This window comes from Lynx canadensis, chromosome D1 (assembly GCF_007474595.2).
Source record: "Lynx canadensis isolate LIC74 chromosome D1, mLynCan4.pri.v2, whole genome shotgun sequence".
NCBI lineage: Eukaryota > Metazoa > Chordata > Mammalia > Carnivora > Felidae > Lynx > Lynx canadensis.
In genome coordinates, this window is record NC_044312.2 from 81,564,258 (window position 1) to 81,591,954 (window position 27,697).

General features: G+C 36.7%; 2 protein-coding genes across 2 annotated transcripts in view; one reads left to right on the plus strand and one right to left on the minus strand.

The window, feature by feature from the left end:
* Positions 1-27,697, plus strand: part of ANO3 (anoctamin 3) — a 279,115-nt gene that overhangs the window by 200,024 nt on the left and 51,394 nt on the right. The window contains exon 14 of the mRNA XM_032594840.1: positions 3,704-3,764. Within this exon, the coding sequence (XP_032450731.1) occupies positions 3,704-3,764 (61 nt within the window). The remainder of the gene's footprint in view (positions 1-3,703; positions 3,765-27,697) is intronic.
* MUC15 (mucin 15, cell surface associated) lies at positions 1,603-17,131 on the minus strand. The gene is made up of 4 exons (XM_030332019.2): positions 16,917-17,131; positions 9,456-10,186; positions 7,251-7,400; positions 1,603-5,134 (listed from the first exon to the last, which is right to left on the minus strand). The coding sequence occupies exons 2-4, from the start codon at positions 10,147-10,149 to the stop codon at positions 4,974-4,976; spliced, it is 1,005 nt and encodes a 334-aa protein (XP_030187879.1). The 5' UTR covers positions 10,150-10,186; positions 16,917-17,131; the 3' UTR covers positions 1,603-4,973.

The window sequence follows — 27,697 nt, forward strand, 5'->3', positions numbered from 1 at the left end:
TGTAAGTACTCGTTTTGTACATTAAAAATAAGAATTACTATTCTTTCATTGATGGAAATAATGTTCTTTTTTAAAAACGGTTTATAAACTTACACATCTAGAAGTTATTTGAAGGGAAGTGTCAGAAATAAAGGAACAGATGATTACCAAAAAACAGGCCAGACAATCTAGGATCATCTAGCCACGTCTTCTAGAAACTTGCTAATTTCTTGTGGAGTCATTCACCGCTTGTGACAAGTAACGGAAAATTAAATCCGTCATATTTTATTGAAAAGTATGCATGTGTACATGTAATTATTTTAATAATTTAAAGGATGTATTTCATGGAACAAAAATGGTCCCATCATATGATAAAAATTTTATTTAAGTACATTAACATTTTCTTTGATGATTATTTTCAATTTTAATCCTTAAAAATATGGTAATTAAGAAATTTTTGCAATTAAGTAATTCAGTGATGTTTGCACATTTATTTAAAAGCACCTAACACCAAAATGTCAGTTAGCATTATGGTAGGATTTCTCGTTTAAGGTGCTATCATTGGATAGAAGAGTTCTGCATTGTTTTCTCATATAATTTTAAAAGTGCCTCAACCGTTGAGGTGAGCCTTGTTCATAATAGTTATTAGTTTCTGGGGTTTTTTAACTTAATAAACTTTTACTCAATACCAAATATGAGCTCAGACCATATACTTATATTGAAGCTACAATAGAAAGAGGACAGAGTATTTTTTCTTTCAGAAACTTCATAGAAAAGTGGGTATGGGATCACATAAAACATTTGTTAAAAAGTAGATTCTTGGGCCCCAAGTCCTAAAATTCAGAATCGATTGGTCAAGATAAGGCTTAGAATTCTGCATGTTAACAAGCTCCTTAGTTGATTTCTAGGACCACATTTAACAAAGATATTGCCCTAAATAATAATGGATCAGGAATGGAGAGGAGGTTCGGTGTGGACTACTGATGTTTCCATGTTTGATGCAGCTTGTAATCAGGTGCAGTGGACATAGGCAGTTACACAGATTTTGCCCTGACTGAGAATGAAGGACTGAGGAAGTGAGAGTCATGAACTCCAGCCTAAATTCCAACTCCTTTCTCCTCTTTGCACATAATAGCCTGGTCTGCAAGGTTGAATCTGCCCAAGAAGTGCCTGTTCTCCTTGGCCCACAGGGGCTTTAATGGAGTATCAGTGGCAGTTTCCACATGCTTATGCTCCTCTGAACCCGTCAAATAATTTTAGAGACAGACCCAGCAACTACAGTAGAAGAGGAATAGTCTGTAAGCTTCCAACCTAGTAAGAAATTTACCTCTGAACAATACCCACATTTATTGGTTTCTAGCCACACTCAACTCTCCAAGAGAAATCAGATGTCAAAGATAATGGAGACTTTGTGCTTCAACACAGTTTTGTTTGAGGTTCAATTTGCTTCTGTCTTTATATATTATTCCTATTCACATCAACGATGTTGAATAAAATGCTTGTCCATAGGTCCCCCTGTGCATAAAGGGGAGCTGTTTTTCTCATAAAATAAGTCATTGCAAACATACACTTGTAGATAAGACAAGCTTCCTTTTGCTTTTGGAAAAGTCTATTTTGTTTTGGGAATTTTTTTTGAGATTTCATCTGGAATTTTCTTTTATAGGGCAAGCGACCCTTTCCTATTGAGCAGAATGCCTCTTTCCCCCTTTATTCTCCTGCCAATCATCCGCTGAGCTTGAGCCATCCATGCTATGCTTGACTCTTTCTTCTCCCTGTTCCCTGTTTTCATTCAACAGCTCTTATATCAACACCCTCAATGCAACCCTTAGCACCTCAAGCTATAACCATAGGCATCAAATTGATCTTACTGTGTCTGTGGCCCCCCACATCATAATGCATCCCACCTGTAATATCTTAGTGGCTCTCACACAAGGATTTTATACTTTTATACTCCTCCTTAGGATAAGTTCTCAAGTTTTCCATTAACTCCCATTTTAGCTTTATCTCCCATTACATACATGGAATCTGACATTACATGAGGATTACATGTATACCTTGCTGTGCCTAATGGATGTATTTCTAAATCATTCATGTTTAATTTATGGAGTAAAAAAAAAAAGGTACCTGAAAGATTTGTAAACAAACTTAGAAGAAATAAAATGAAAAACAGTTTTAGGGAAAACATTGCATAAACTATAACAAATCATATTCATACCACACAATTTATTAAGCATGGCTTTTCATTTGCCACTTTTCTAAAAGGACTGCTCTTTCTGGAGCAGGAGAGAGCCATTATTCCTTAGTGACCTTTAAGTCCCCATGTGTAAAGTCTCTGTTCTAACACTCTAAGAGGCTGTTTCCTGCACTAAGTCTGTTATAAAGGAAAGCAGACAGCTGTTCAGCTGCTTGGCAACAGCAGGTGTCTCCATGGGATGCCTTTGGAAACAGAAACGCTGGATTCCCCCACTGGGTATAATTTTATGAGCACTGTAGGAGAATTTCTTTATGGCCCCTTTCTCTCCTGTACATAATATATAGTGATGACTCTTGTGAAAACCAACTCACATAACATTTTTAGAACTCCCAAACCTCATCATAGAAGTTCAGGGCCATCCAGGACATCTTGCACCTATCCACAAACCTTTGAAAGGAGCACATGTGTTGTATAATGATATTTTCAGTAGCGTTCTATCACAGGAAAACACACCCTACCTTTATCTGTTTTACATATTGTTTTGCAGAGTGTTCCAGATGTTACAATTAAAATACATATTAATATTGTTTTAATGCTCCCACTGACCAGTCTCTAGACTGTAGAGTGAGCAAAACAAACACCATTCTATTCCCACTTCCCTTATAATAATGTTCTTTTGCCCTTATTTGGCCTTTCTCTCCTGTGAGGATAGTATCCCTCTTCTCCCTATAGTTTCTATAGTATTTATATGACTGTCAAATATATATTGCCTTGGCTATACTGTTTTAATATCCCTCACTATAAGTATAGTGAGGGCATTATGCAAATGAAAAGAAGCAAAGGTAAGTTGAATTTACAATTTATTAAGATCAATCTTTGCAACCATGAATATTGTATTCAGTGATACAATTTTTTATTCTTTATAAAAATTCAGATAATGTCTGATTCAAAAACACTTGGACTGTATCCTAAATCTTAAGTGATATATGAAACTTCTTAAAAAAAAAAAAAAACAACAACTCATAGCCACTATTGGACCCATGGCACATTCTGAAAGATGTCAGAAAGTAGGGATAGCACTGTGATACTTTCCACTGAAAGTTCTGGCTCAAAGGTGGAATTCTTCATTTTGCAACTTCCTCAGTCCTGGACGTTTTGCTGACAGGAAGTGCAGCTAGTAATGCCTCAACTGAAAAGCTAACTTTACCTTGACCATCTATGCCCCACAAATACTTCCTCAGGGTACTAGAGCCACTTCTCAGCAGAAATTGAAGGTGAAGTCCAAAGGGAAGAAAAGGAAAGAAAGAAGAAAAGGGGGGAGGGGAATGCTGATCCCTTACATCTCCCCAAAGAGAAAATCATATGAAACAGTTTCAGGACCCATGAAAGGATCTCATATCTCATATTTACAAATCATAAAATAATGTGATTCCTTTTGGAAAAAAAATCATAGAATCTAAATGTAGATGGCAATCACTAGATTATTATAACCAATATGTGACTAATATTTTTGCCTTGTTTTCCATTAAGGTGACATATTTGTTTGATAATGGAGGAACGGTCTTCTTTGCTATTTTTATGGCAATATGGGGTAAGTAAGTTCTTCTGTTACTTAGTTCCTGGTCCTCATTTTCTGAGGCTACTGCTGTGTTTCTTCACACACACATGTGCAGGCACACACATGTCCATTTAACAGTGAGACCTCTTGCTTTGTTTGCCCTCTTCACACATTCAGTGCTTCTTTGGGAATTTAACTATTGATCTAATCCTCTAGTCCCTAAAACCTCAACCTTCCTATACTAAGAAGTGTATTTTTCCTGCCGAAAGCAGGTGGTAATTAAGAACAAACTGAAACATATGACTGAAAGATGTCATATGAATCCAAATAACACTTATTGTATTTCTGCTTGTAAAAGTGATGCTCAAAAATTTTTGTTTGCGTAATATTTCCATTCATCAATTTTTTAACCTTATACTTTATACACTTAGAGATACAGAATCTATTCCATATATGATCAAGCAATGATACCTAATACATAATAAATCTTGCTCTTATTTAACATCTTAAAACTGTAAAAATTATGTACAAATATATGCTTTGGCTGACTTTTCCCCCCATGATTCTCATTGAGTCTTTAAAGCACCCAATTAATTGAGGCCTAAAATAAAACAGTTTAGAATTTCCCACTCTTTGAAGAGAAGTGATTCTTTTCCTGGTTAGGGTCAGTTTTCCAACCATGGCCCTGTTGAAGGTAATGTCATTGTCAACTTGGCAACAAAAGGGTCTTACCATGGATGTGCTGATATAGGAAAGCTAAATGTACTAGAGAACAATCTGTCACTCCTATTACTTTAATTTCCCAGGCACAGAAACTCTGTATACTCTCTTTCTTGTTTTAAGTCAAAATTAAAAATAAATTACTCTTCCATTGTTCCTTGAAGAGAGTGACAATCTTGATGTATGGCATTAGGAGTATAGGGTTAATTAAATTATCAGGCAGGGCAGTCATGGTGAAACTCTTTAGTTTCACCTGATTCCCACAAACATTTCCTACGTACAATAAAATAGACCAAAATACAAATTAAGGTTACTCAGTAGATGATTCAGCACAGCCAAAAATGGTAAGAAAGGAAACCTTTCAGATTATCGTCTATGTTTCTGCTACTAGTCTCTTGCTTTTATGGTTCTCCTTGGCACAGGCCACATGACAGTGATCTTGCTTCAGCTTTTGGAGGATGGGTTTGTGAAAAGACTAGGATGTAGGCGATCATTTGCCGTCAGAAGCCTTTCCTCTTGGTTTTATACCGAGGTACGAAGTTGAGGTATGTCATCCATAGGAATGCCGTCACGTGCATTTTCTCGGCCTGCTGGCATAGATGAATCATTCATAGTTGAGTTATAATAACTAGAGTTCCCAAAACTCGCATCATAAGGTTCCGGTGCATTGTCTAATCGCAGAACTAAAAAAGTAACCAAAAAATAATTATTTTATGGTAACAGTCTGGAGGATGCATGCTGAGGCATCTGCCAGACTATAGAAATTGTTCTAGATGAGTAGGTTAAGTACATCTGTTATATGGGCTTTTCAGACACTAGGTTTGAAATTTAAACGAGTGCATATTTTTCAATACACATTTCTTTCCAAGACTAAGAGAACAGTTTAACTTGTAAAATTATTTTGCTGCCAAAGGACCAAAAATAAAGGAAATAAAGGAGAAATCACAACAAAAGGAGAGCAATACTCTTCATGAAGAAGTATAGACATATGTCTCATTGATTTTTGAATCTTGTGAATTTAAAGCATTGTCAACATGTTCAGAATTTTTGTTTCTGGTGCAAAAAATAATTTTTAAAAAGTGAAGAGCATTAATTTTAAATCAGAGTCATGATTTTACTAAGTGTCTCAACATTTTTATGGTTGAGCCAGGGAAGATGGAGACAGAAGAAAACTATCTGTAAAAGCTTATGTTTCTTTATGATAGATCCTAGTTATCATGCACTTGACGTTTTCTGATTAACGTTATAAGAGATTATTTTTTACTTTTTTAACGAATAGCCAATTATTACTATCTTAATGATCTTGAGTTTGTTTTCAAAGAGAACTTGGCATGTACTAGGTATCTTTAAATATTAAAGCAGTGACTAATTTCTAATTAGATTAGTGATCTAATTATTCATTTAGGTAGTCTCATATTCTAGCTATTCTTTAAGCCATCTGTTTACAAACTGGGTTCCTGGTAACCTGGGGGAGCTGTCTTGAAAGAGTAAAACTGGTGATATGACTGAGTTATTCCCCTCTGCCTCAATCACATCTTAAATTGTATCAGTTTGATAGACTGAGCTTTTGCTTCTGATAACAGATAAAGAAAAGATTCTGGTGTTAAGAAAAAAAAAAAGGTTGGATACCCCTGTTTTTGAAATCCTATACTTTAATTTGGAAAAGTGCCACTTTTTATTTTATATGGATTGCTGGAAACCCCCAAATTAGAATTAAGTTAAATTTTCAATTAACAGATTTGGTTCTGAAGATGAACAATATGTCAGTCATGATCTGAACGTATTAAAATCAAAAGACTTTCTCAACAGGATGTACCAGGGGCATTTAACTAGTTTTTTGTTTTTGTTTTTGTTTTTGTTTTTATCATGGCAAGCATCCCTTATGTAAACCAGAAAACATATTTTTTTCCTGTAGTATTAAAAAAATGAATCAATCATTTGAAGTTATTTCATTTCTATTCTAATTAGTATTATTGCATTAAGAACAAATTCAGTGCTTTCTTCTTAGCAGATAAATCTCTTTTTCATAGATGCTATGGTTGGTCTTTGCTATCACATGAGTGAAAAATTCCCGAATTACTGTGACTTTATGTACCCAAATATACAACTCTTTATAGATTCTGTTTTAGAGACTTATTAAAATAATTGATTGAGGGCAACTGTATCTGTGTAAACTTTAGAAGAACTCCAAATTAGAATAAGTCATTGTTCAGGGGCACCTGGGTGGCTCAGTCTATTGAGTGTCTGACTCCTGGATTTCCACTTAGGTCATGGGATCAAGCCTTGTATCATCAGGCTCTTTGCTGAGTGTGGAGCCTGCTTGAGATTCTCTCTCTCTTTCTTTCTCTGTCTCTCTCCTCCTCAGTCCTCCCCGCCCACCAACCTCTCTAAAAAATAAATAAATAAAAACAATAAGTCATTGTTCAAATTCCTGCTGCTAAGAGATCCAACATGACAAAGAATGGCTTTGCAGTTATTGCTAACAACACTGGCCATTTTTTCCTTAATAGCATGCCATTATCTTCCAATTTTATAGACATGTTTCAGGTTCTGGGATTTGGTTTATTTAAAAGTAATTGTGATGCAATGAACCACAGTTCCAAATGGTTTCCAAATTCCACCCACAGGTCCATAATTATTTTGGTTATGGTCTTTGAGAAACAGAGAGAGATCATAATAAATCTTTGGTCTGTTTTTGTCATATGAATCTCTGAATCCCTTCTAGGTAAGGTAGTGAACATTATCATCCCCTTTTAATTAAAACCACTGTATGTAGTGAAGTTCTAAAAGTTGTTTTACCTGGTTCGTTTCTGTCATCATAAAGTCGCCGATGGGAAAATGAATCTGTTTTCCTTTTTCCACACAGCAAGTAGCCAACAAGACTAAGTAATGAAGCACCCAGAATAGCACCTAAAATGGCCCCAAATACTACTCCTGTATTTTTATTCTCTAGAGAACAAAGAAAATATAATTAACAGGTAAAGAAATAGAAAGTAAATTTTCAAAGAAGAGAAATATATACATGTGGACTTTATAACAAAGACTGTTTAAACCATATATATATATATATATATATATATATGGTTTAAACAATATATATATATATTTAGTTTAAACAATATATATATATATATTTAATTAGATAATGGTGATGTGTGTGTGTATATATTTTATGGAGTACTGAGTATTTGAGATATATTGGCAAATATACCTCCCGATAAAACCACACTTCAAATTTTGAATTACCTTGAAATACTTCTTAGTTTTATAACTGTCTTTCTTTCCTTTATAAACAACAATAGTACTGAAATGCCATGTGTATGCTCCATTAAGATCTGATTTCTCTATGGACTGCCATATTAAGTTTTTAATCAATTCTGAATCTCTAATGAACTTTAATGATGAAATGAACTTTGAGCTTGTTTCCATAATAATTGAAAAATAAAAAGCTAATGGGAATAAGTGGGCAATAGAAAATGAATCCACAAAACCCTAACAGAAAAGGCATCATAAGGAAAAAAGCAGTGTATCCTGATACAGGATATTTCCAGATACAACAAACAGATCACAAGCAAGAAGTTTTCAATGTCTTGCATATTGAGAACAGATGTGTAGGTCTGGGGGTTCAAAATTTTACTCAATCATCCCTTTCACCAAGTACCCTATCTTAAACTAAGTTATCAATAAACTATGTAATGCTCCCTGAACTCATATTTAGTATATTGTATTTTCAGTTTTAAAAAAAATTTATTAATTAAGTGGATAAAATTAATTAGTTTTATTAATTAAGGGGTCTTATAAAGTCTGTAATTCTATATTAAAGCCCACTTATAAAAAAATTACATTGGAAGCTTTAGAGCAAAATTATTAATAAAATAAAAGTAAAGCAAAGTTAAGTAATTTTCTTTTGATTAAAGAGTAAAGGTAGGCATAAGTACTCAGTATTCTCAGTATATATATTGAGTGTAGACAGACAAAAGAGAGAATATTTATTAAAAATCTTTCTGATGTAATATCAGAGGGGATACGAATAAGAGTATGTGTTAAAATTATAGCTAAAATGAATATATATGTACACAATGTATTAGTTGCAGTGCTATTTTAAAGCCTAGATTTCAGAATTTAAAACTTTTCCTGTAAGCTAACAACTTTCAAGTAGGAATATGTATGTGTGATTTTGTGTTTGCATCATTAATATAATCTGTAAACAAGTTGTATTGGAAATCATTGAATTCATGGGGGAAAAAGTATTGTTTAAAAATTTCAGGAAAATAAACACTTGGTTAGACCTGAAAAAATAAAAGATTATGTATTTTTATTAAATATTAGATAACTTTTCTGCTTTACATTTGAAAGCTTGGCATAATCCCTAAATGAATTATTAAAATGTTCCCATGAAACAATTTTCTTGTGACACTCACAGCTGTATTCAATTTTGATGGTTTTCCTTAGGTACCAACTTAAAAAGTCAGGAGGATCTTCTTTGGTTGAGTTTATTTACATGTAAAATATATATCAGTGTTCTTTTTTCCTGTGATTGTTCTGTGGTATCAGATAATTTATAAATTCATTTATTTCAATTTTCACATACGTATGTTTGTAAAGTTCAGTTGTATATTATTCCTAAAAGCATGGGAAATTTCAGGTAGCTTTCTAAGATACAGTGAAAACTGTTATCTAGCATCTCAAAACTGTACCACTATCTCAGTCTCTATTTCTTTTCAGCCTAACCTCCTTTTAAATTTGTCCCACTGTCTCCTTACGTTTCCATACAACAGTGACTAGTGCATACTGACTTAAGCCCTAAAATCCCTTTACTATTTCCAACGAATATCATGATCACCCCCTCAAAGTGAGAACCATGTGTGCTATTGCTGACTTCCTGGTTTTTTTTTGTTTGTTTGTTTGTTTTTTTAATATGGCACATTCCTGAGATATAATCTATATGACTTAGTTCGAGATTCAATTTCACACAAAAAGAAAGTTAAACCCATTTATATTTACCTTCTTGGGGGTCTGATGTGTTTGAGAAGAGTTTTGAATTATTGGTAAACTTTAAGGTGGGCTGTAGAGTGGTCGTTTCTCGATAAGGAGTAAACCCTACGAAGCTATCACTGGTTGTGGTGAGCCATTCATCCGGTTCCGTTATCATGGGGGACACAGACGTGGTGTTTGGTGCTGCAGGAAGGATGCTAATTGAAATGGAACTGTTGACAGGAGTTTTCATGGTATCACTGGCTGAAGACCAAGTGAACTTTTCTGAAGATGGAGCAGATGTAGCATCGGGAGGTGCTGAGACAGGCTGAGGATTTTCATCTGCTATAGATGAGTTCTGAGGCAATTTAGAAACAAAGCCTTGGATCGAGGGAGGATTTGTGGGAAGCGTAGGCGTGGATCTTGGATTCCCAGAAAAGTTGTTTGTCGATGAATTGCCAAAGACCTCTGTTGTTCCATGGTTTTTATTTGGTGGATCCCAAAGAGAGGAATTACTTGTCTTGGGATTGGAGGTTTCTCTATTTTCTTTATCTGAGCTTAAATTTGCATCACTTTCCAAAGGAACAGATGCATTTTGCATCGCTTTTAAGCCTGCTGCAATGCTTTGTGTTGTGTTTATTTCTAGACCTTCTTCCCCAAGGCTTCCAATTAGTAGTAAACTAAACATTTTTGAAATCAACAGAATTTTGGCTGAGGTCAACATTGTAGCCTTTTTTGGTACTGGTGTAATTAAGGGGAATCTGAAAGAAAAAAATAACAAGCATCTGAATTATTCAACAAAATAGCAAATTTTTAAAAATGGATCTACATTTTTACAGTGATGAGGATTGAGACACCTGGGTGGCTCAGTAGGTTAAGCATCATACTCTGGATTTCCGCTGAGATCATGACCTCACAGTTTGTGAATTCGAGCCCTGGGGCTCTGTGCTGATACGGAGCCTGCATCAGATTCTCTTTCTCCCTCTCTCTCTCTCTCTCTCTCTCTGTCTCAAAAATAAATAAACTTTTTTAAATTTTTTAAAATGTTTTTATTTATTTTTGGGAGAGACAGAGTGCGAGTGGGGGAGGGGCAGAGAAAGAGCCAGACACAGAATACAAAGCAGGCTCCAGGCTCTGCCCCAGCTGTCAGAACAGAGCCTGTCGAAGGGCCTTGAACTCAAGAATGGTGAGATCGTGACCCGAGCCAAAGTCAGATGCTTCTCCAGCTGAACCACCCAGGTGCCCCCCAAAAATCTTTTTAAGTGATAAGGATCTAGATACATAACACTAAATTGATAATACCATACTCTTTATTCCTAAAGTTTATTTTGTTTGGATTATGTACTAAAATTAGAGTGAGTTCTATATTCTGTATAATATTTCTTTCTTCTTTCTTCTAAGGAAGTGCCATGCAAAAACTTTGTCAAGCCATACACCACTATTCCACTATTTGAAAGATCATTTAGCTTGAGACAAGTTGAAATATATGTATGAACTATGAACATATACATAGAGTTCATATGTATATGGAATATTATATATAGATTGCTAAGTAAAGCATTGTAAATATGGGACATGTAGAGCTGGCTGATTTGTTTAACCTATTTAAGAAAATATGTTCTTTATAAAGATGTAACTTGGAATATTTATGATGAAAATGATGTTGCTGATTGTACTATATACATACCACTTTCAAGTGAATCAGTCAGGAAATCCACTTGAAAATATTTCACTAGCACCTAATCTGAATTATTTGAATTTGAAATTAACATCCCTTTTTTGACAATACTTTTCACTTCATGATGCCCTTCTTCCTATGAATCCCAAATTAGGGAAATTCAGAAAGACTTTTAGATTTTAGGATATTTTTTCCTTGTATCCCCTTACTGTGTAAATGAAGAATCTGGCTGGGAGCATGTGTGGAAAAATGACGGTGCCAGATAGTAGCAGAGTTGGGGGTTGAAACCCTTGTACAGTTCTCTTATCTCTTATCCTTCTGCCTCTGAAGTGTGGAAATGCCATAGTTCACAGATAGCAGGATATAGGGACAAGGTTTTAAAATTAGATTTATATTAAAATTCTGACTTGCATTATGGATAACCTGTGAAAAATAATCATCATAATAAGCATCATCATCATAATCATATTGACCTCTCAATGCTGTTCTGAAGAGTGAAGATTTAAGTACAAGTACCTTAAACAATACCTGACCTAAAGTAAGTAGCTAATAGACATTAACTTCTATTTTTTTATTATTAGAATATAATTTCTGTGTCTTACATTTCAAAGGGTTTACAGTTTCGTCTTACTTGATCCTTACAATGATCCCTGGAGACCAAAAAAAATATGCTTGTAATATCTTCATTTTGCACAGGAAGAAACTGAGGTCCAGAGTGGCCAGTAATGAAAACTAGTGAATGGAAGAGTAGCACTGAAATCCAAGACTACTGACTCCAACCTAATTAGATGCTAAAATTTGAAAGATCATTAATATTAAAATATTCTTTTAAAAACATTAGGCTATTCCTCCTCAAAGGATAGAGTCTGAAAACTGATATCCTGCTCTTTGAATTGTATCTTAGAGCTTATTTTTCACTAACAGCATCCAGGGTAGGGAGGTGCAACTGCTATCTTTAAGGTCCAGTATTACCTACCTGCCTTTTTTTGTTTTTTTAAGGCTTATTTATTTATTTGAGAAAGAGTGTGTGTGTGTGTGTGTGTGTGTGTGTGTGTGTGTGTGTGTGATGGGGGAGGGGCAGAGAGAAAGGAAGAGAGAGAATCCCAAAAAGGCTCCACATTGTCAGCACCTAGCTGGACACGGGGCTCGATCCCATGAACCATGAGATCATGACCTTAGCCGAAATCAAGAGTCAGATGCTTAACCAACTGAGCCACCCAGGATCCCCACCTGCCATTTCTTAAGAGCGCTTCCAGAAATTTTTGTAATTATTTTCAACCTTAATAATTTTTTATTAGGGTTTGAGGAGCCTCAATGTACTCCCTCTGATTTTCTTTTAAGTGCCCTCTCCCTGATTAATAGTACCTTACATAGTGGTACAATTTAAGTATATTTATACTATATCCTGATATATATATTTTTTCAAAAGCTTTTAGTAATTAGTCCATACCTGTGGATTTCTAAGGCTTTACAAATATATGCCATACCTTATGCTTATCACTTAAAAAAAAAAACTACTTAAAAACCTAGGCAGACAGGCAGACAAGAATATTCATAGGAGCATTATTTATAAATGTCTCCAGCCTAAACATCCATCAGTAACAGATCAGATAGTAAATTGTGAAATATTCATACATGAAAATTAACAAACTACAGCCATGTACAACAGAGGTCATTATGACAAATGTAATGCAGAGCTCACAATGCCAGTTGTAGTGTGTGATTTCGTGTATGTAAAATTCAAAAACAAGTAAAAACTGTCAAAAGTTTTTAAAAGAATGTTAAAAGTCAGGAATGTGGTTACTTGTGGGAAGGAAAGAGACAGTACTGATTAGGTAGCCATGGAAGGGACTTCTGTATGCTTGTGATACTGTCTCTTAACCTGGTAGGGATTACCTAGGTGTTTATATTTGTGATACTGTCTGTTTATATTTTTCACATTTCTGTGATAGCCAAGAAAATGGGTATAGGTCCTAAAAATGTTAACATAATTGGAAAACATATTACTATTATGCATTTATTAAGTCAGATGCTTCACATGTTTTCTCATTTAATTCTTACCCAAACCAATCAAACATACAATGAGGAAAGGATTGTCAATCCTGTTTTACACATAATTAAATGGGGCATTAAAAATGTAAGTAATTGTGACCAAGACCACAGAGCTAATGACTGAGAGATAGGGTTAGGACTCAAACCTCACTATTAAAGCTAGTAATCACTCAACTGCGTAAAAGAAGTTACAAAGGAATATAGAAACTGGTTACAAAAGGATCTAGAATTCAGCTGCTTTTTAGAAAGTTTTTCCCACCAATATATTTTTAGCACCGCTTCTCCAAATTGTATTATTTTACCCAAAGTAGTTTATAATACCATGACTGGAAACACTAGAAAACGAGGGCCTTCTACCTTAAGTACCTCTCAAACACACTAAATACACTTTTATCCCAATTTAAGAAAATGCCAGCAATCGTCTCTATGGTTCTGGGTGAACACCTTTAGCATGTAGTTTACAAATTAACAAAACACAAGTTCTTATCCCCAGGACCTTTAGTTTTCACCAACACATTATTAAATGGATGTTCCACCTGGCACATTTAAAATACAATTCAGTTTAGTTTTAGAAATACTTACATGTATCTTTTCAGAAACATCCTTCTGTGAACTCTGCCAGGTTCATAGCAAACATTATAACCTTTCTCATTATCTAATTCCAGTGGTCTGATTTCTTTACGAATCATACTTAGCCACGCATTGTGTCATTACTATACATTTTGACTTGCTTTCCCTACACCTAGGCTTTCTGGTTATTTTTTCATCCTAATGAAGTGGTGGTCAGAGGGGAAAAAACAGCCCTTAGCTGTTCTAATTTTCTCATGTTACATGAGGAATGAGCTTTCACTCCCTTCCCGTAATGAGAATCCACGTATCAAGAGTCAGCAAAGTGAGTTTTGTTGTTCCTGACTCACTTTGTAACATTGAACCACCAAGGGGATCTCTCTACCCTTTACCCAGCTTTTGACTGTAACTTGAAAACTTAAGGTATCAATACCCCAAATGAGCCAAGGCTTCTGTTTCTGCCTATAATTTATCTCGAGGGAAAAGAAAGAGAAGAAAGAGACGATGTATGTCGTGAATACTATTTACAGTTTATTCCAGTTATGGGTAAGGCTTTCGCCAGAATCAGTTTATTCCTGTTGTCCCAGCCTGAAGCAGAGGACACTTCACTTCTGCTCCTTGTTTTCCAAGAGAAACAGTTTACACCTCTCACTCAGGTCCCTTCATCTTAAAGGGATAGAAGTAGGCAGGAATAGAAACCATCAGCTCTTCAGAATCTCAGGCCTGGGTTTTTGCTGGAGAAAAGACTAGGAAATGTCGGTTAAGTTCGACCCCATTCTGACTTAAACCAGACACACTGTAAGCAGCAAAGTCTAAAGGAGGTGATACAGGCGCTCTGAAGGGCAGTAAAAGAAATCTGTGCTCTTTTTCTTTGCACTTTTCTCTCAGCCTCTCTCCATCTGTAGAGTTTAAATATTTAAAACTGTGCTGTGTCCTTGTTATGTGAAGTTATGCTGGATGATGGTTGGTGTGCTCATGTGTGCCCAAGTTCATCTGTCAGCCAGGTGCCCTGTGGAGGCAGACAGAGATGGGACGACAGAAAATACAATCGTAGAACAAGAGCAAATCGGGAGAACCAGGTAGCATCATTCCCCCTCCCGGTCTTTGTCCCTTCTTGCCCCTAGGTGGGAACTCAGGAGAGGAATTTGGAGACTGTATAACACAGGAACCGAGCTAAGACCATTACAAACTTAAAAAACCTCTAAGACTAGAATTATTATAAAGGGAAGAGAAAAAGAGAGGAGGATTTCCTTCCACTTTGTGATACTTGAAACACAGATTCTAAACCTGTCTGTATATTTGGAACTATTTTTATCGTTTCTGGTAGTTAACAAATTTTAAAATATGCTTTCAGAGAGTATGAGTTTCACTTTTTAAAAAATAATTATGGAACGCAGAGAAAATGAACACAGTTTTCTCCCCTGTTTTTTGGTGTTGGCACTAGAAAGTGGTTTCACATTTGAATTTTGTATGGAGGGCTGCAGAGGTGGTGGGAGAAAATGGCAACCGTGTCCATTGAGGGAAACAAATTCACACTGTCTGTGCATAATTTTGCTTCCCCTTAAATGCATAAAGTCATTATTCTGCCCAGTCTTCCTGTTGTGACTGAGTCATACCCATTTTATACCAAGCTTTAAAAATAAGGAGGTACCCTGCGAGGTCCACCAATGCAAGGGAAGAGAAATGCTAGTTACTCTAAACTCAGTCAAAATCCAACTGTTAAAGGACAGCGTTAGTTCAGGTACACGAAGGGGATAATAGAAAACCTGGATTCTGCTGTGAAATAACTAAACAATACTTGGACTGTGCTTCTTCTCTCTTGGTTGCTTTTGCTTGTTTCTTATTATAGATCTCAGGCTACAGGTTAAGACAGATGGGTTTTGTTTGTCTTTGTCCTAGGAAATTCAGTCTGACATGCAGCCAATAACCCAGGCAGACCCTGAGTGTTACTCTTGAGTGGCCTTTACAATCTTCAACAGTATTTGCCGTTCCTAAATGAAAGCCACAATAAATGAGGACCTAATGAACTATGCTCCTAGAAATGCCTCTTTTATAAAAGGGTTTTGAAAGGATGAGAAGTCTTAGTAGCCAGAACGGAGGATTGTACCTGAGGACCTTAGGGCGTATCATTTACTTTTATTTGATTTAAAAAGAAAAGAAAAACATGACTTTTCCTTTAGGAAAAAAAAAAATTCTAGTTTGTGAACATAATTCTAATTAAAAGACTGGGGTATGCGTAAATCCAGGAAAAATATTCAGGTCACGATCCCAGCTCACGTGAGCATTCTTAGTCATAAACTTCAGTGCTGAAATAAATAATTAGGTGGAAGAGTATCAAGCTTAGAAAGAAAGACTGTCTCCAAAAGAAATATTCTGGACCCCAATTCCCAAGCTTGGGGTTTTCAGCCTTCTGTTACATTTCACTGTCTGTAGAAAATGCCTCAGTAGATCAAATAGAAAGGGCTAAGCAGTAAATAAGCATCCCTTTAATTAAAGGAGCCTTTCACACAACCACAAACTGAAAATAATTTTAAGGAACTTTATCCACACCTTCATTCCATAAGATGTGTTCTGAAGCAACTGACTTAACAACGTTTTAGGTATCCAGTGACTGCCGGCCGTAAGCACACAGCATGTTAAGTGAAATAGTTTACATACACAACATTTTGCCAGTTTTTTGATTAATAAAATCCTTGGAAAAATATACAGAAGACTGTAATTCAAAGATTGTTCTTCAAAACCTGTCTTATTCTAGTACTTTAGCAAGAACCTTAAAGCCAAAATGCATAATTAAAATCTAAGTAATCAGTTTACATTCTTGCCATTTCCACTTTAGACATGTTGAAACTTTTACTAAGATCTGATTTAAGGAAACTCTCCCTTGTAGTCATGTACATTTTAAGTGAGGTTTTTATTTAACTCTCCAGCTGGTTCATCATGTAGCAAATTTGGCAGTAATTGGAAAAACTAAGTCACTTGGTGCAAATGCTCATTTGGAAGGTGATTACTTAACAAAACAACTACCTGTTTTTACAAGGATCTCCGTAACTACTTGCCAGAGTGGCAAAAGCTGAGCCTGCTTTGATTCTCTTTGATAAATAAATGAGGGGGGGGGGGAAGCAAAAGGGAAAAAGTAAGGGAGAGAGAGAGAAAGAAAGAGAGACGGAATCCCAGGCAACCCAGCACACCCTTACCTTCAGGTTTTGGAGGTATTTACAAACAGGAACTAAAATATCACAGACAGCTGTCCTGGCTGCAATTCGTCTGCCGAGGATTAGAGAAAGCAGAGGGGTGAAGTATGACAATGTCCCACTGGGCAGGAGGGTGTCAGAAACCAAATTTGGTGGAGCTGGCCCAATCTTGCTTGTGTAATAGAGCACCCAAGAACCTGACTGACCTGCTTCTCAGCTGTCAGCATGAAGATATCACCTCATTCAGGCCTTAAAAAAAAAAAAAAAAGAAAAGCCCAACCCTCCAGCTTTCATAGGTTGGTCCATTTTGACTTTGAGGCAGGCTGGGTCTCTTGAGCGGTGGCAAACCAGGGGTCATCTGTTTCCTGCCCCAAATGAAAAAAAAAAAAGGGAGAAAGACTTTGGTAATGTCCCTTGGTGTATCAGGAATTTCTGGCACATGCTGGCTTCCCCCTTTGCAGGTGAGGACACCAAAATGACTCATGGCCCGCACCTGTTGCTTTGTGCAAGTCCTATGATGTTTTCTTAGATCATAAACAAACCTGTCTTTCTCATAGTAGGGTACCAAACACCTGAATGGAGAAAACGTGGTGCGAACAGTAGTGAGGGGCCTCATGTGCAGGGCACCAGTCGGTCACTTAACACAAAGTGAAAGAATGTGTATTGGCATCCTTGAGAAAGCTGTGAAGCATTCGGTTAGAAATAACCACCGGGACTGAAATGGGCTTTCTTGCTGACTTTAGGAGTTTGGGGAGAATGGCCACACAATCCTGAGTAATCCTGAGAGCCTTCACGTTTAAGTAGTTTCCATCCTGTGTTCTCTTTGCTTTTACTCTCAATTTAGAAGCTGAAGAGTTTCAGAAGTGCCCGGGCAATGCTTGATTAAATACGGGAGTTGAATAACAACCTGGCATGCTTCCTTCGCTTCCTTCCACAGCTTATGAAAGGGAGCCGAGTGAAACTGTAGTTTCTGGGATATTCTGCACACCAGTATTTGGGGGCCAGCGCCAAGGCCCGTTGAGCTCAGTATGCCTAAGTTTCATGCTTAGTTTCTGTTGTTCAAGGAGATAGGTTTCCAACTGCTGAGAGAGAAAATGAAACTTTAGCTGGAGTACAGGAGCTTCAAATTGAATGCAAAGAATCTACCCAGTTAATTGGCCCGGGAAAGAACAAGGTAACGCTATAGTTTTAAATTTTCTGAAGCCCAAAGGCCCCTTCAGAGTTTCATTAGGAATTAAGCCAACCCCTAAAAAACATTCCCTCAAAAGATATTTAAGCTGTATCTGCACTGGTATGAAGAAAAGCAAGTTAAATTAAATCAAGCAACTGGTTACTGAGCAATAGCTTAATAGAATTCATTTGGTTATTTTCAGATTAGTCAGTTACTACGAAAAAATCCAACTGAAAAAATATTTTATGTCTATTGAGAGAACTGAACATGATTTGGCAGGATTGGGTGTGCCATACCCGTAGGGATTTTCCTAGATATGTGTATGAATATCATTACCACTTTCTGACTTGACCGTAGTAATTATGGCCTATACCAGGCATGCAAATTATAAGGTACTTCTGCTATACCTGTCTACTTTCACTGTGTAAGAGTCAAAGTCATCTCCCATGACCCTCTTTTCTGGAGACTGTACCTATGGCCTCAGAATCCTCTTCATCACCGCTCTCCTGACAGCCATCACCAATTGATTAAAATGACCCTGGATGTAAACCCTATTTACCCTTCCTGTCATGAGCACATCTGGAAGTAAAGTCATAACATAAAAATAATGCATATGTTTAACACCTCAGTGGTTACTTAGCTCACTTGGTTGTGATCAGAAATCTTTGTGAAATCACCTGAGTTGGGGTTAAAATGTAATTTCTTGCCAAACAAACAAGTCTCCATGAGATACATTTCCAGGTATACACCATGTTCTCGGTAAGACCAATCCCATTTGGCCCTCGTTTCTCCAGAGGGACTCAACAGCCGTAAGAGACAATTAGCTGGCACTTTTATTAGCCAAGCCAGCTGAGATGACACATTGTGTGATGCCCTACCTATTTTTTTTTGTACTAACCTACTATGGTACCTTTCATCTGGCACTCTCCAATTGCTTCCCACCCATTAAGTCTCGTAATATATACTGGAAGAAGCAAACCTTTGTTTGTCTGAAATGGTAGAACTGATAACAAGTGGAGTTTCTAGAACACGAAGTTACATTATCGTCACCGATGGGTCTGAAAATGGAACCAGAATGTAGCTTGGGACCATGCCTCAAATAAAATTAAAAGATTGCTCTGGATCCAAAATATAAAAAAGATACTTTATTTGTATAAAAAAGATATATGCAAATCCTATAGCATCACATGCCTGATGCTGATGTCACACATAGGAAATTTTTTGCAATAGATCATTAATAGCAGGTTCTGAGTTTGAAACAAGATATAAATTGAATTTATGTTTTGTCTCTCCCTAGGGGCATGGGCACTTTAAGAAAAAGAAATACTTGAATAATAATTAAACAAGCAGCATCATGGTTATATTATTTGAGGATAATTTAATGATATTCTTCAGAGATACAATGGAAATTGATGACTGGGAAATTCCTTATGGTTGATAACACTAACAATTGTTTAATATAAGCCTATTTTTTCTTCCTGAGTCATATGGCATTATAATATGATCTTCTTCATTTAACTGTATCTTTATGGAAAGATTAAGTGCTCCATTTTGTTGCTAAGGACATTCTACAACAATGTCCTTTGTTAAGTAGAAGTTGTGACATAGCATATACATATATGCAGGTGTACATACTTGTATGCATACTTACATAAACCGGGAGCTAGGGAAGGTTGTAAACACCCGATTTAAGAAAACCCTAATAAATCGGGGCGCCTCTCCCCTGCCAGTTCCATCAAAGGGAAAAAAAGCCAGAAAGAGAGTGGAGGGTATTGCTAAAAGATGACGGAAACAATTGAAAAACAAACACTACCTCCTTAGAGCATTACCACTGCCGGCATGGTCTGCCTATATTACCAGGCTTTATAAGCATAAGGTAGCCCTACTGAATCTTTATTCAGTGCCAGAACTCTGAGGCTGTCCCTCTGGCTGGGTACTCCTGGCTCATAATCACCAAGAGAGCAGCATGCATGGTAGGAAAGGCTCAAGATACCAAGTCATAATTTCCTTGTTGAATCCTGGTTTTGCTACTTACTGGTTTCATGAGCTAGCCTGATCACCATCATATTTCTCCAAGACTGCTTTCTTATTTGTAAAATAGAAAGAGTGCCACCTACCTCCTAGTCACCTGTGGGGAGTCGATGAGACAAGATAGGGAAAGTAATTCTGCATTATCTGACACTTAGTAGGACTCCATTGGTCCTAACTATAATAATTTTTGTTTAGAGATGGTAGAAATTAAAGGTTCAGCATCAATGCGAATAGAAGTCGAGATGATTCCAACTAAGCATGGAAACATGCTGAATTATTTTGTGTTCATGTCCATACCTTGGCACATAGTAAATATACTCAGTAAATGATAATTGGATGAAAATGAAATAATTTTTCTCCAATTTTAATTGATTTTTTTTTCCTGACAGAGAGGCTTTCCACGGTCACCTTATAAAGTCTACAACCCTCTTTTCTTGACCTATTCTATCTCCTTTCCCTGCATTGTTTTACCCATACCACTTATCGCCATTTAACATCCCCTGTATCTTATTTTTGCTGTTTATTGTCTGTTCCTGTACTAGAAAACTCATGAAAGCAAGCATTTTTTGTCTGCATTCTCAATTGCTTTATCCACAGAGCTAGAGTAATTCCTTTAACAGACTAAATTCTCAATAAATGTATAAATGAATGAATTAAATAAGTATATAAACAAATGAATATAATTAACAATAATAACAAAAACAGTGAAAATAGTAAGTATAAGACATCTGCAAACTCACTTTTCCTCTACCTAGGATATTCTTCCAATTGTTGGCTCATTCAGATATGAAATCTGCTTTCTTTTTTCACTTGAGGATAGTTCTTGGCATCTTTGTATGATTGTACATGTACATTATTGAACAGTTTGCTTCAGCAAGCAATAAGAGTTGGTGGATAGTTTGTGAGAAAAGTTCATTTTAACTATGTGTTCATAAATCTTTTGTTGTAGCGGGTGAAAGTGTAGACGTTATTGCACAAAAGTGTAGATAATTGTGGGTAGATGTGGTTTGGTGGGTAATTTTTTTCTGTATACTTTTTTTTTGATGTTTATTTATTTTGAGAGAGAGAGAGAGAGAGAGGGCATGATGCAGGGGAAGGACAGAGAAACAGAGAGAGAGAATCCCAAGCAGGCTCCAGGCTTTCAGCCCAGAGCCCAATGTGGGGCTCAAACTCACAAACCGTGAGATCATGACCTGAGCTGAAATCCAAGAATCTGATGCTTTTAACAGACTGAGCCACCCAGGCACCTCAGTACACCTTATTTATAATAATGAGGTAGACAGCAAAATTGCAACTGAGAGTGTTAGGAGTGTATGTGCTAGATGTTAAAAGAGAAAAGAGAAGGTATGACAGCATGGCACAACTCCAGTCAAATCATTAATTTAAAACAAATCAACTCCCCGCAGCATACCTATGTTTTCCTCCAGTGATGCTGGTGTGCGTGAATACAGATAGACAGGATACAGATGGAGCGTTGGTTTTAACTAGGGTCTGATAAAACTATGAGTTTATCATAAGCTGAGACAAGAGTCAGAACCCTGGGGGTATACACAAGTGGGTGAGTATAATGGCAGACGATTAGAATCATAAAGAAGAAAGTGTGGGCACAAGGGGAGGAAAGGACAGTCAAAATATAATGGGCTGAGAACTGAAAAATCTTGGTCAAGAGTCAATGGATTGAAAATCTGAGTCAAAGGATTATTGGAATTGGAGGTTTTGGAGAGTAAGCTAGGAGGATGGAACTGATCATTGGAGATTTTAGAGAGTTTGCAGTCATTGATCAAAAGTATGCTATGGGAGTACATGAGTGAAATAGAGTAGGAGAAAACAACTTTTAAGATAGAGCCAAGGTCCTAGAAAGATGATATGTGTATATTGCAATTTCAAAGAATTATTTTAGGAGTCCTGTTGAAAGATTTACACTGAGCCAAGAATTTAACAATCTTTAGAAAAGCTAGAGAAGTGTCCAATGGTAGGTGACATCCACTAGGAGAGGTAGTAGAAAGTATGGATTGATAATGTGAGACTCAAATCTGTGAACCTTTAATGAGGAGGGAGAGGAAATGGTCTTGAAGCAGCAATGAGGAGCAAGAAATTCACCACCTCATCTTCAGTCCCGATTAGTATGGGAGACAAAGAGCTATTACCTGAGAATGCTGCATGGAAATTAGGGTTTCAGGGTTGTCCCAGGTTTCGGTTAGAGCAAGAAGGTGGGGGGACAGAAAAGACATTACTGTTGATGACTTTGAACACAAGAGGGTATAGTGAAAGTATCTTGGAGTGTTGCGAAAGAATAGGAGATGATCACAAAGGCGATGTCTGTTGCCCTAAAACAAGAGAACCAAAATTTGAGGTTTAAAGGATGATCTGGAATCCCGGTCTTCTTTAGGTAACTGATATGAACAGAGTTAAGGTGCACGGTGATGGGACCCAATTGTGAGTGATGACAGGAGAAAAGGTGGATGCGTAGGATACAGACATAGGGGCATCTTGCCGAGATGGAGAGTTCTGGGCTCCCTCTATACTCGTGCTCATAGAAGAGTTCTGAAGTGAAGCCTCTTATGCCTAGCACCCCAAATGACTGCTCAACCTTGCAAGTGGCAACCTGCTGGAAAATGGTATTGCTGTCTCTAACATGTACATTCTACTCTGTTGTGTAGAAGTGCTGCACAGCGGATTCATTCCTGGATGGAGGAGTATACCATTAAACAAGTTTCTTTCTTTCAGAGCCTTGATTTCATTACAGAGCCCTATCACTTTAGATGACTGTTGCTCCATTAATCAACTAGGCAATTTATTTTTATAAGGAGTTAATGAAGTTACAAAAAGGCATAAATATAATAAAAGGGAAAACTGGCAGATTCATAATATAACTTATTTTGCCACCTTTAGGAAAAGATCAATCTATTAATCCTTTCTTAAATATTAAGGTAGATAATTAGAAAATCCTGACATCTCTTTTTTTTTTCTTCTGGTTAGAAAGCTAGAATAGCTAAATAATAACCATGGCAGCAACAGCACACAGAGTTTATTTGCTGAGTATCCTCAGTGCTGAGCCACGACCTTGCAAGGGGCAGAGCGAGGAGAGAATGAGAGGCCAAGGCTAGGTCTGTAGACTCTGAAGAAGGTTCTCGATTTGCTTCTTGGCTCAGAACCCAGGGCAGAAGAAGAGGAAACTTATCCATTACCTGAAGGGAATTCCGAAATCAAGTTCACAGATAGCAAATAACAATGACAAGTGGATTTTTCATCCATTCAAAGGACTCTAAGCCCCTTAAACACTTTGAAGAGAACAAAGAAAACATGTTACATTTAACGAAGCTGACAGTTCCTAGGAGCTCTTAGCTACAGAAAAAAAAAAATGTGCAAATCAGGTCAGAACCCTTAAAGAAGGACACCTAGGATCATTGAAAATCCCCTCCTTTGAAGGAGTGTTTGAAATCAGTAACCCTGGCTTAGGAGTCAGAGTGACCTGGGGTACAGAGTCAAGTTCATCTGGGAGGAGTAAAATAGCAACCAAAAAATCATTTCTTGTACATGAAGCTGTTGTGAGGTTTTAATAAGTTTGCATGTGTGAAACATTTAGCAGGATGGCTGGCACATATGTGTGTGATACATTGCAGCTATTCATGAGAAGAAGGCACACAATCTTCGAAGCTATTCTAAGCAAATAATACAAAAATATGAATACAAAATAAGGTATGAAAGTAACTAACCTGGGAAAAAAATCACAAATTTGCAAATTAAAAAAATCTTCAAATACATAACATAAAAATCCAGAAGGGTAACAATATTTTAATTAACTGCCCACATGCTTTTTGCTCTACATTTTTTGTCTGTGTTTTATGAAAGTACCTTTTTTTTTTTTCAACGTTTATTTATTTTTGGGACAGAGAGAGACAGAGCATGAACGGGGGACGGGCAGACACAGAATCGGAAACAGGCTCCAGGCTCTGAGCCATCAGCCCAGAGCCTGACGCGGGGCTCGAACTCCCGGACCGCGAGATCGTGACCTGGCTGAAGTCGGACGCTTAACCGACTGCGCCACCCAGGCGCCCCTGAAAGTACCTTTTAATATGACGTTTAAAAGATATTCCATAGAACATGTAGAAGAATAATGCAGTCTTTCCTCTTCCTGTAGCATGGTTGATTGATAGTCTTTTTTATTGATAGTTTTGAAAAGTTTATTTTAGCTTTAGAACTCATTATCGGTAATGTCATGTATTTTTAATATTGTGGCAAATTTGAAAATGTCTGAGATGTGTTTCACATATGAGTTGAAAATGTAAACATAATTTTCCATGGCATATTTTCTAGCTCCTGTACTTCATATCTTATTTCTTTTGCATTATGAGTGCTGGACGCCATAGAGCACCTCTCCATACAACTCCTGGCCTGGCACCTGAAAGTGTCAGCATATGAAGGGGAAGGAGTTTCCCCAGAATTCATTGCTGTATTAAGATAGTTAATAATCTTGAAAAATTTATGGAAGTGCCTGCAAGCCACATAAATGTCTCTTGCTAAATCCAAACTAAATGTATCCCTGACTCAACAGTCAATTAGTCAACTGTCAAAAACACTCAGGGCCACTCTGCCACCCAGTATTTGAAGAAGTCAGAGATTCTGGCTGTATCTACAGGGAACTTTTAGACAAAATTATAAATATACACAATTCAGTTATTCTTTGACTACTTCAATATTCGCTTGAATTGTGGATCAAGAAGCATTATGTTTGTTTGTGCATGTCTGTCTCCACAAATTCAGATATAGTTTTCCAATACAACAATATATCTTTTCAGATAATCAAGTGATAAGCATGTATCAAAATCTTATTAGAGTTTTACTGCAAAGGAAAAGTCCTCTAAGAGACCAATGCAGAGATTTCTGTGTTGGTAGAGGCAGTCAAAAGAAAAGAGAATGGTTAATAATCATTTTTAGGCTCCAAACAACAACAAAAACAGAAAGGATTTCAGGTCAAAGAACTTTAGACTCTTGATTGATGGAGCACTGAGTAGATGAGCAGTGAGCCTTCACGAAGTTCTCCATCTCATTTAGATCTATTAGAAATTTGCTTAAACATTTTCATCTGTGCTGCTAATTTCTTCCCAGAAGGATGCTGCAAATTATATAGCTCAAAAATTTCTATCCCAAACCATATTTGGAGTCATTTTGCTGTTGGCAAGAAAAAGGTCAACGTTCGGATTTGGATTTGAATTTCAGCCAAATGTCTTCCTTAGGTAACTTAACCTGCAAGAGCTTCAATTTGCTTATCAACTGAATGAGATAAATAACATTTTAATTTACCTGGGTTGTTGGGGAAATGATATTGGTTAATTTAAAAATAGCAAGCACAAAGTCTGGGACAATGTAAGTGCTCAGTAAATGCTAGTTCTCTTCTTCCTCTTTGGGACTATGATGCAACACATTTTCCTTTTTTTTTTTTTTTGTATACTTTCTTTAGGAATAGACAAATGGACTCTCAAAACCAATAAGTTTTGAATTAAAATATTTACTCTAGAAGCAGTTTTACGGTCTTAAACTCAAAAGAAGAAAAAGGACAGACAGTATGTCGTTTGCTAGGTTATGGGCAAAAGATGAAAAGTATGTGGAAACTGATTATGAGTGAATTTGTGAATCAATTTAAATATAAAGAGTGACAATATCTTTATTTTTCTTGCAGAAAGATATACAATATGTTTCAATTTTATAAAGTATATTTTATATTGTATATCTTTTATGCAGTAGAAACCAAGAACTTTGTCTATATATAAAATTTCCTCTGTATGACAATAGAATATTGAAAAAAATTGGTTATTAAAATTTGTTATACAATTAAAATGAATTAAGCATAGTTAGACCACTTACAAACTTCACCTCATTTAATTCATTCATCGCCCCTATGAAGATGATTTTACTACTCTCAAAGTTGTGAAAATGGAGAGTTATCGTTATTTAAGCTTCTGTCCCAGTCATTTGTCACACAATTAGAAAGGCATATAGGCAGCTTGCAAACCCAGAACATGCCTACTCCAAACCACATTCTTTGTCTAGCACCACATTGCCTTTCCTAGGTGTTTTTTTTGTTTGTTTTGTTTTTTGGTTTTTTTTTTTTTTTGAAGATCACTGTAACTTGATCAAGAAGATAAATTTTGTTGTGTTTATTATAAAAATTAAGTTAGTAATTTCTTTAAAAGCAATTTTTTAATGTTTATTTATTTATTTTTGAGAGGGAAAGAGAGACAAAGTGTGAGTAGGGGAGAGGGAGAGAGAGGGAAACACAGAATCTGAAGCAGGCTCCAGGCTCTGAGCTGTCAGCACAGAGCCCAATGCGGGGTTTGAACTCATGAACTGTGCGACTGTGACCTGAGCCAAAGTCCAGCGCTTAACCAAGTGATCACCCAGACACCCCACTCATTTCTTTTATGCTGGCTGTCATTTGGGGCACCTGGGTGGCTCAGTCGGTTAAGCGTCTGACTTTGGCTCAGGTCATGATCTCACAGTTTGTGAGTTCGAGCCCCGCATCAGGCTCTATGCTGACAGCTCAGAGCCTGGAACCTGCTTCAGATTCTGTGTCTCATTCTCTCTCTGCCCCTCCCCCACTTGTTCTCTCTCTCTCACTCTCTCTCTCTCTCTCTCTCTCTCTCAAAAATAAATAAAAATGTAAAAAACAAAACAAAACACAATTTTATACTTGCTGTCATTCACTGGTGATGCCAAGCACGGTTCTGAGTGAACTCTACCCAATTCCTGAGGGAAATTGGAATTATAAGGGAAAGGCAAATTTTTAACACTGTTTAGGGCTCTGGCACTAGCTTAAAATGAATGCAGACCTTAGTTCTGGATCACTTGGTTGGAGGCCACAAGCTATTTCAGAGATTAACTGGTCAGGTATCCTGTCTTGGTGAAGCTTTCCTGGAGAGGTCAGGCCAGCACATGAAGGGGTGTCAGGCATTTCAGAGACTCAGTTATGAATTTGTTTTTTCTTTTTTCTTTTTTTTTTAATTTTTTAAAAGTTTTATTTATTTTTGAGACAGAGAGAGACAGACAGAGTATGAGTTGGGAGGCGCAGAGAGACAGAGACAGAGACAGACAGACAGACAGACAGTATCTGAAATACGCTCCAGGCTCTGAGCTGTCAGTACAGAGCCTGTTGCAGGGATTGAACCCAGGAACGATGAGACCATGACCTGGGCTGAAGTCAGAGGCTTAATCAACTGAGTCACCCAGGCACTGCATGTTTTTTTCTTTTTTCAGTCATAAATTAACAACCGGTGTGACCATACCTTTGGGTACATACCAGTCATAAATACACTGTTCAAGAAAAATATTTGGATGGAATTACCAAAAATTTAATTATAGCTGTTTATCAATGGTGAGAGTGTAGATGACTTTTATTTCCTTCTTTCTTTTATTTTCTTCATTCAGCATATATTTCTTGAAAGCTTCATATAAAGCAGGCACTGCTACACCTCTGTTTCAGAAGTGAACCAGGCAAGGTGCTGGTCCAGTTATTTGCGCTGGTGTTTTTATATTTGTAATCAGAAAATGTCCAGCAGAATTGGGAAATTTAAGTGTATCAAAT

What these genes read in the sequence shown, in the direction of transcription:
- MUC15 (XM_030332019.2), bottom strand. Translation starts at nt 10,149, where the DNA reads ATGTTGACCTCAGCCAAAATTCTGTTGATTTCAAAAATGTTTAGTTTA. An exon ending in CACATCAGACCCCCAAGAAG is followed by an intron (nt 7,401 to 9,455) that starts GTAAATATAAAT and finishes TTTGTTCTCTAG; the next exon opens with AGAATAAAAATACAGGAGTA. An exon ending in TGATGACAGAAACGAACCAG is followed by an intron (nt 5,135 to 7,250) that starts GTAAAACAACTT and finishes TTACTTTTTTAG; the next exon opens with TTCTGCGATTAGACAATGCA.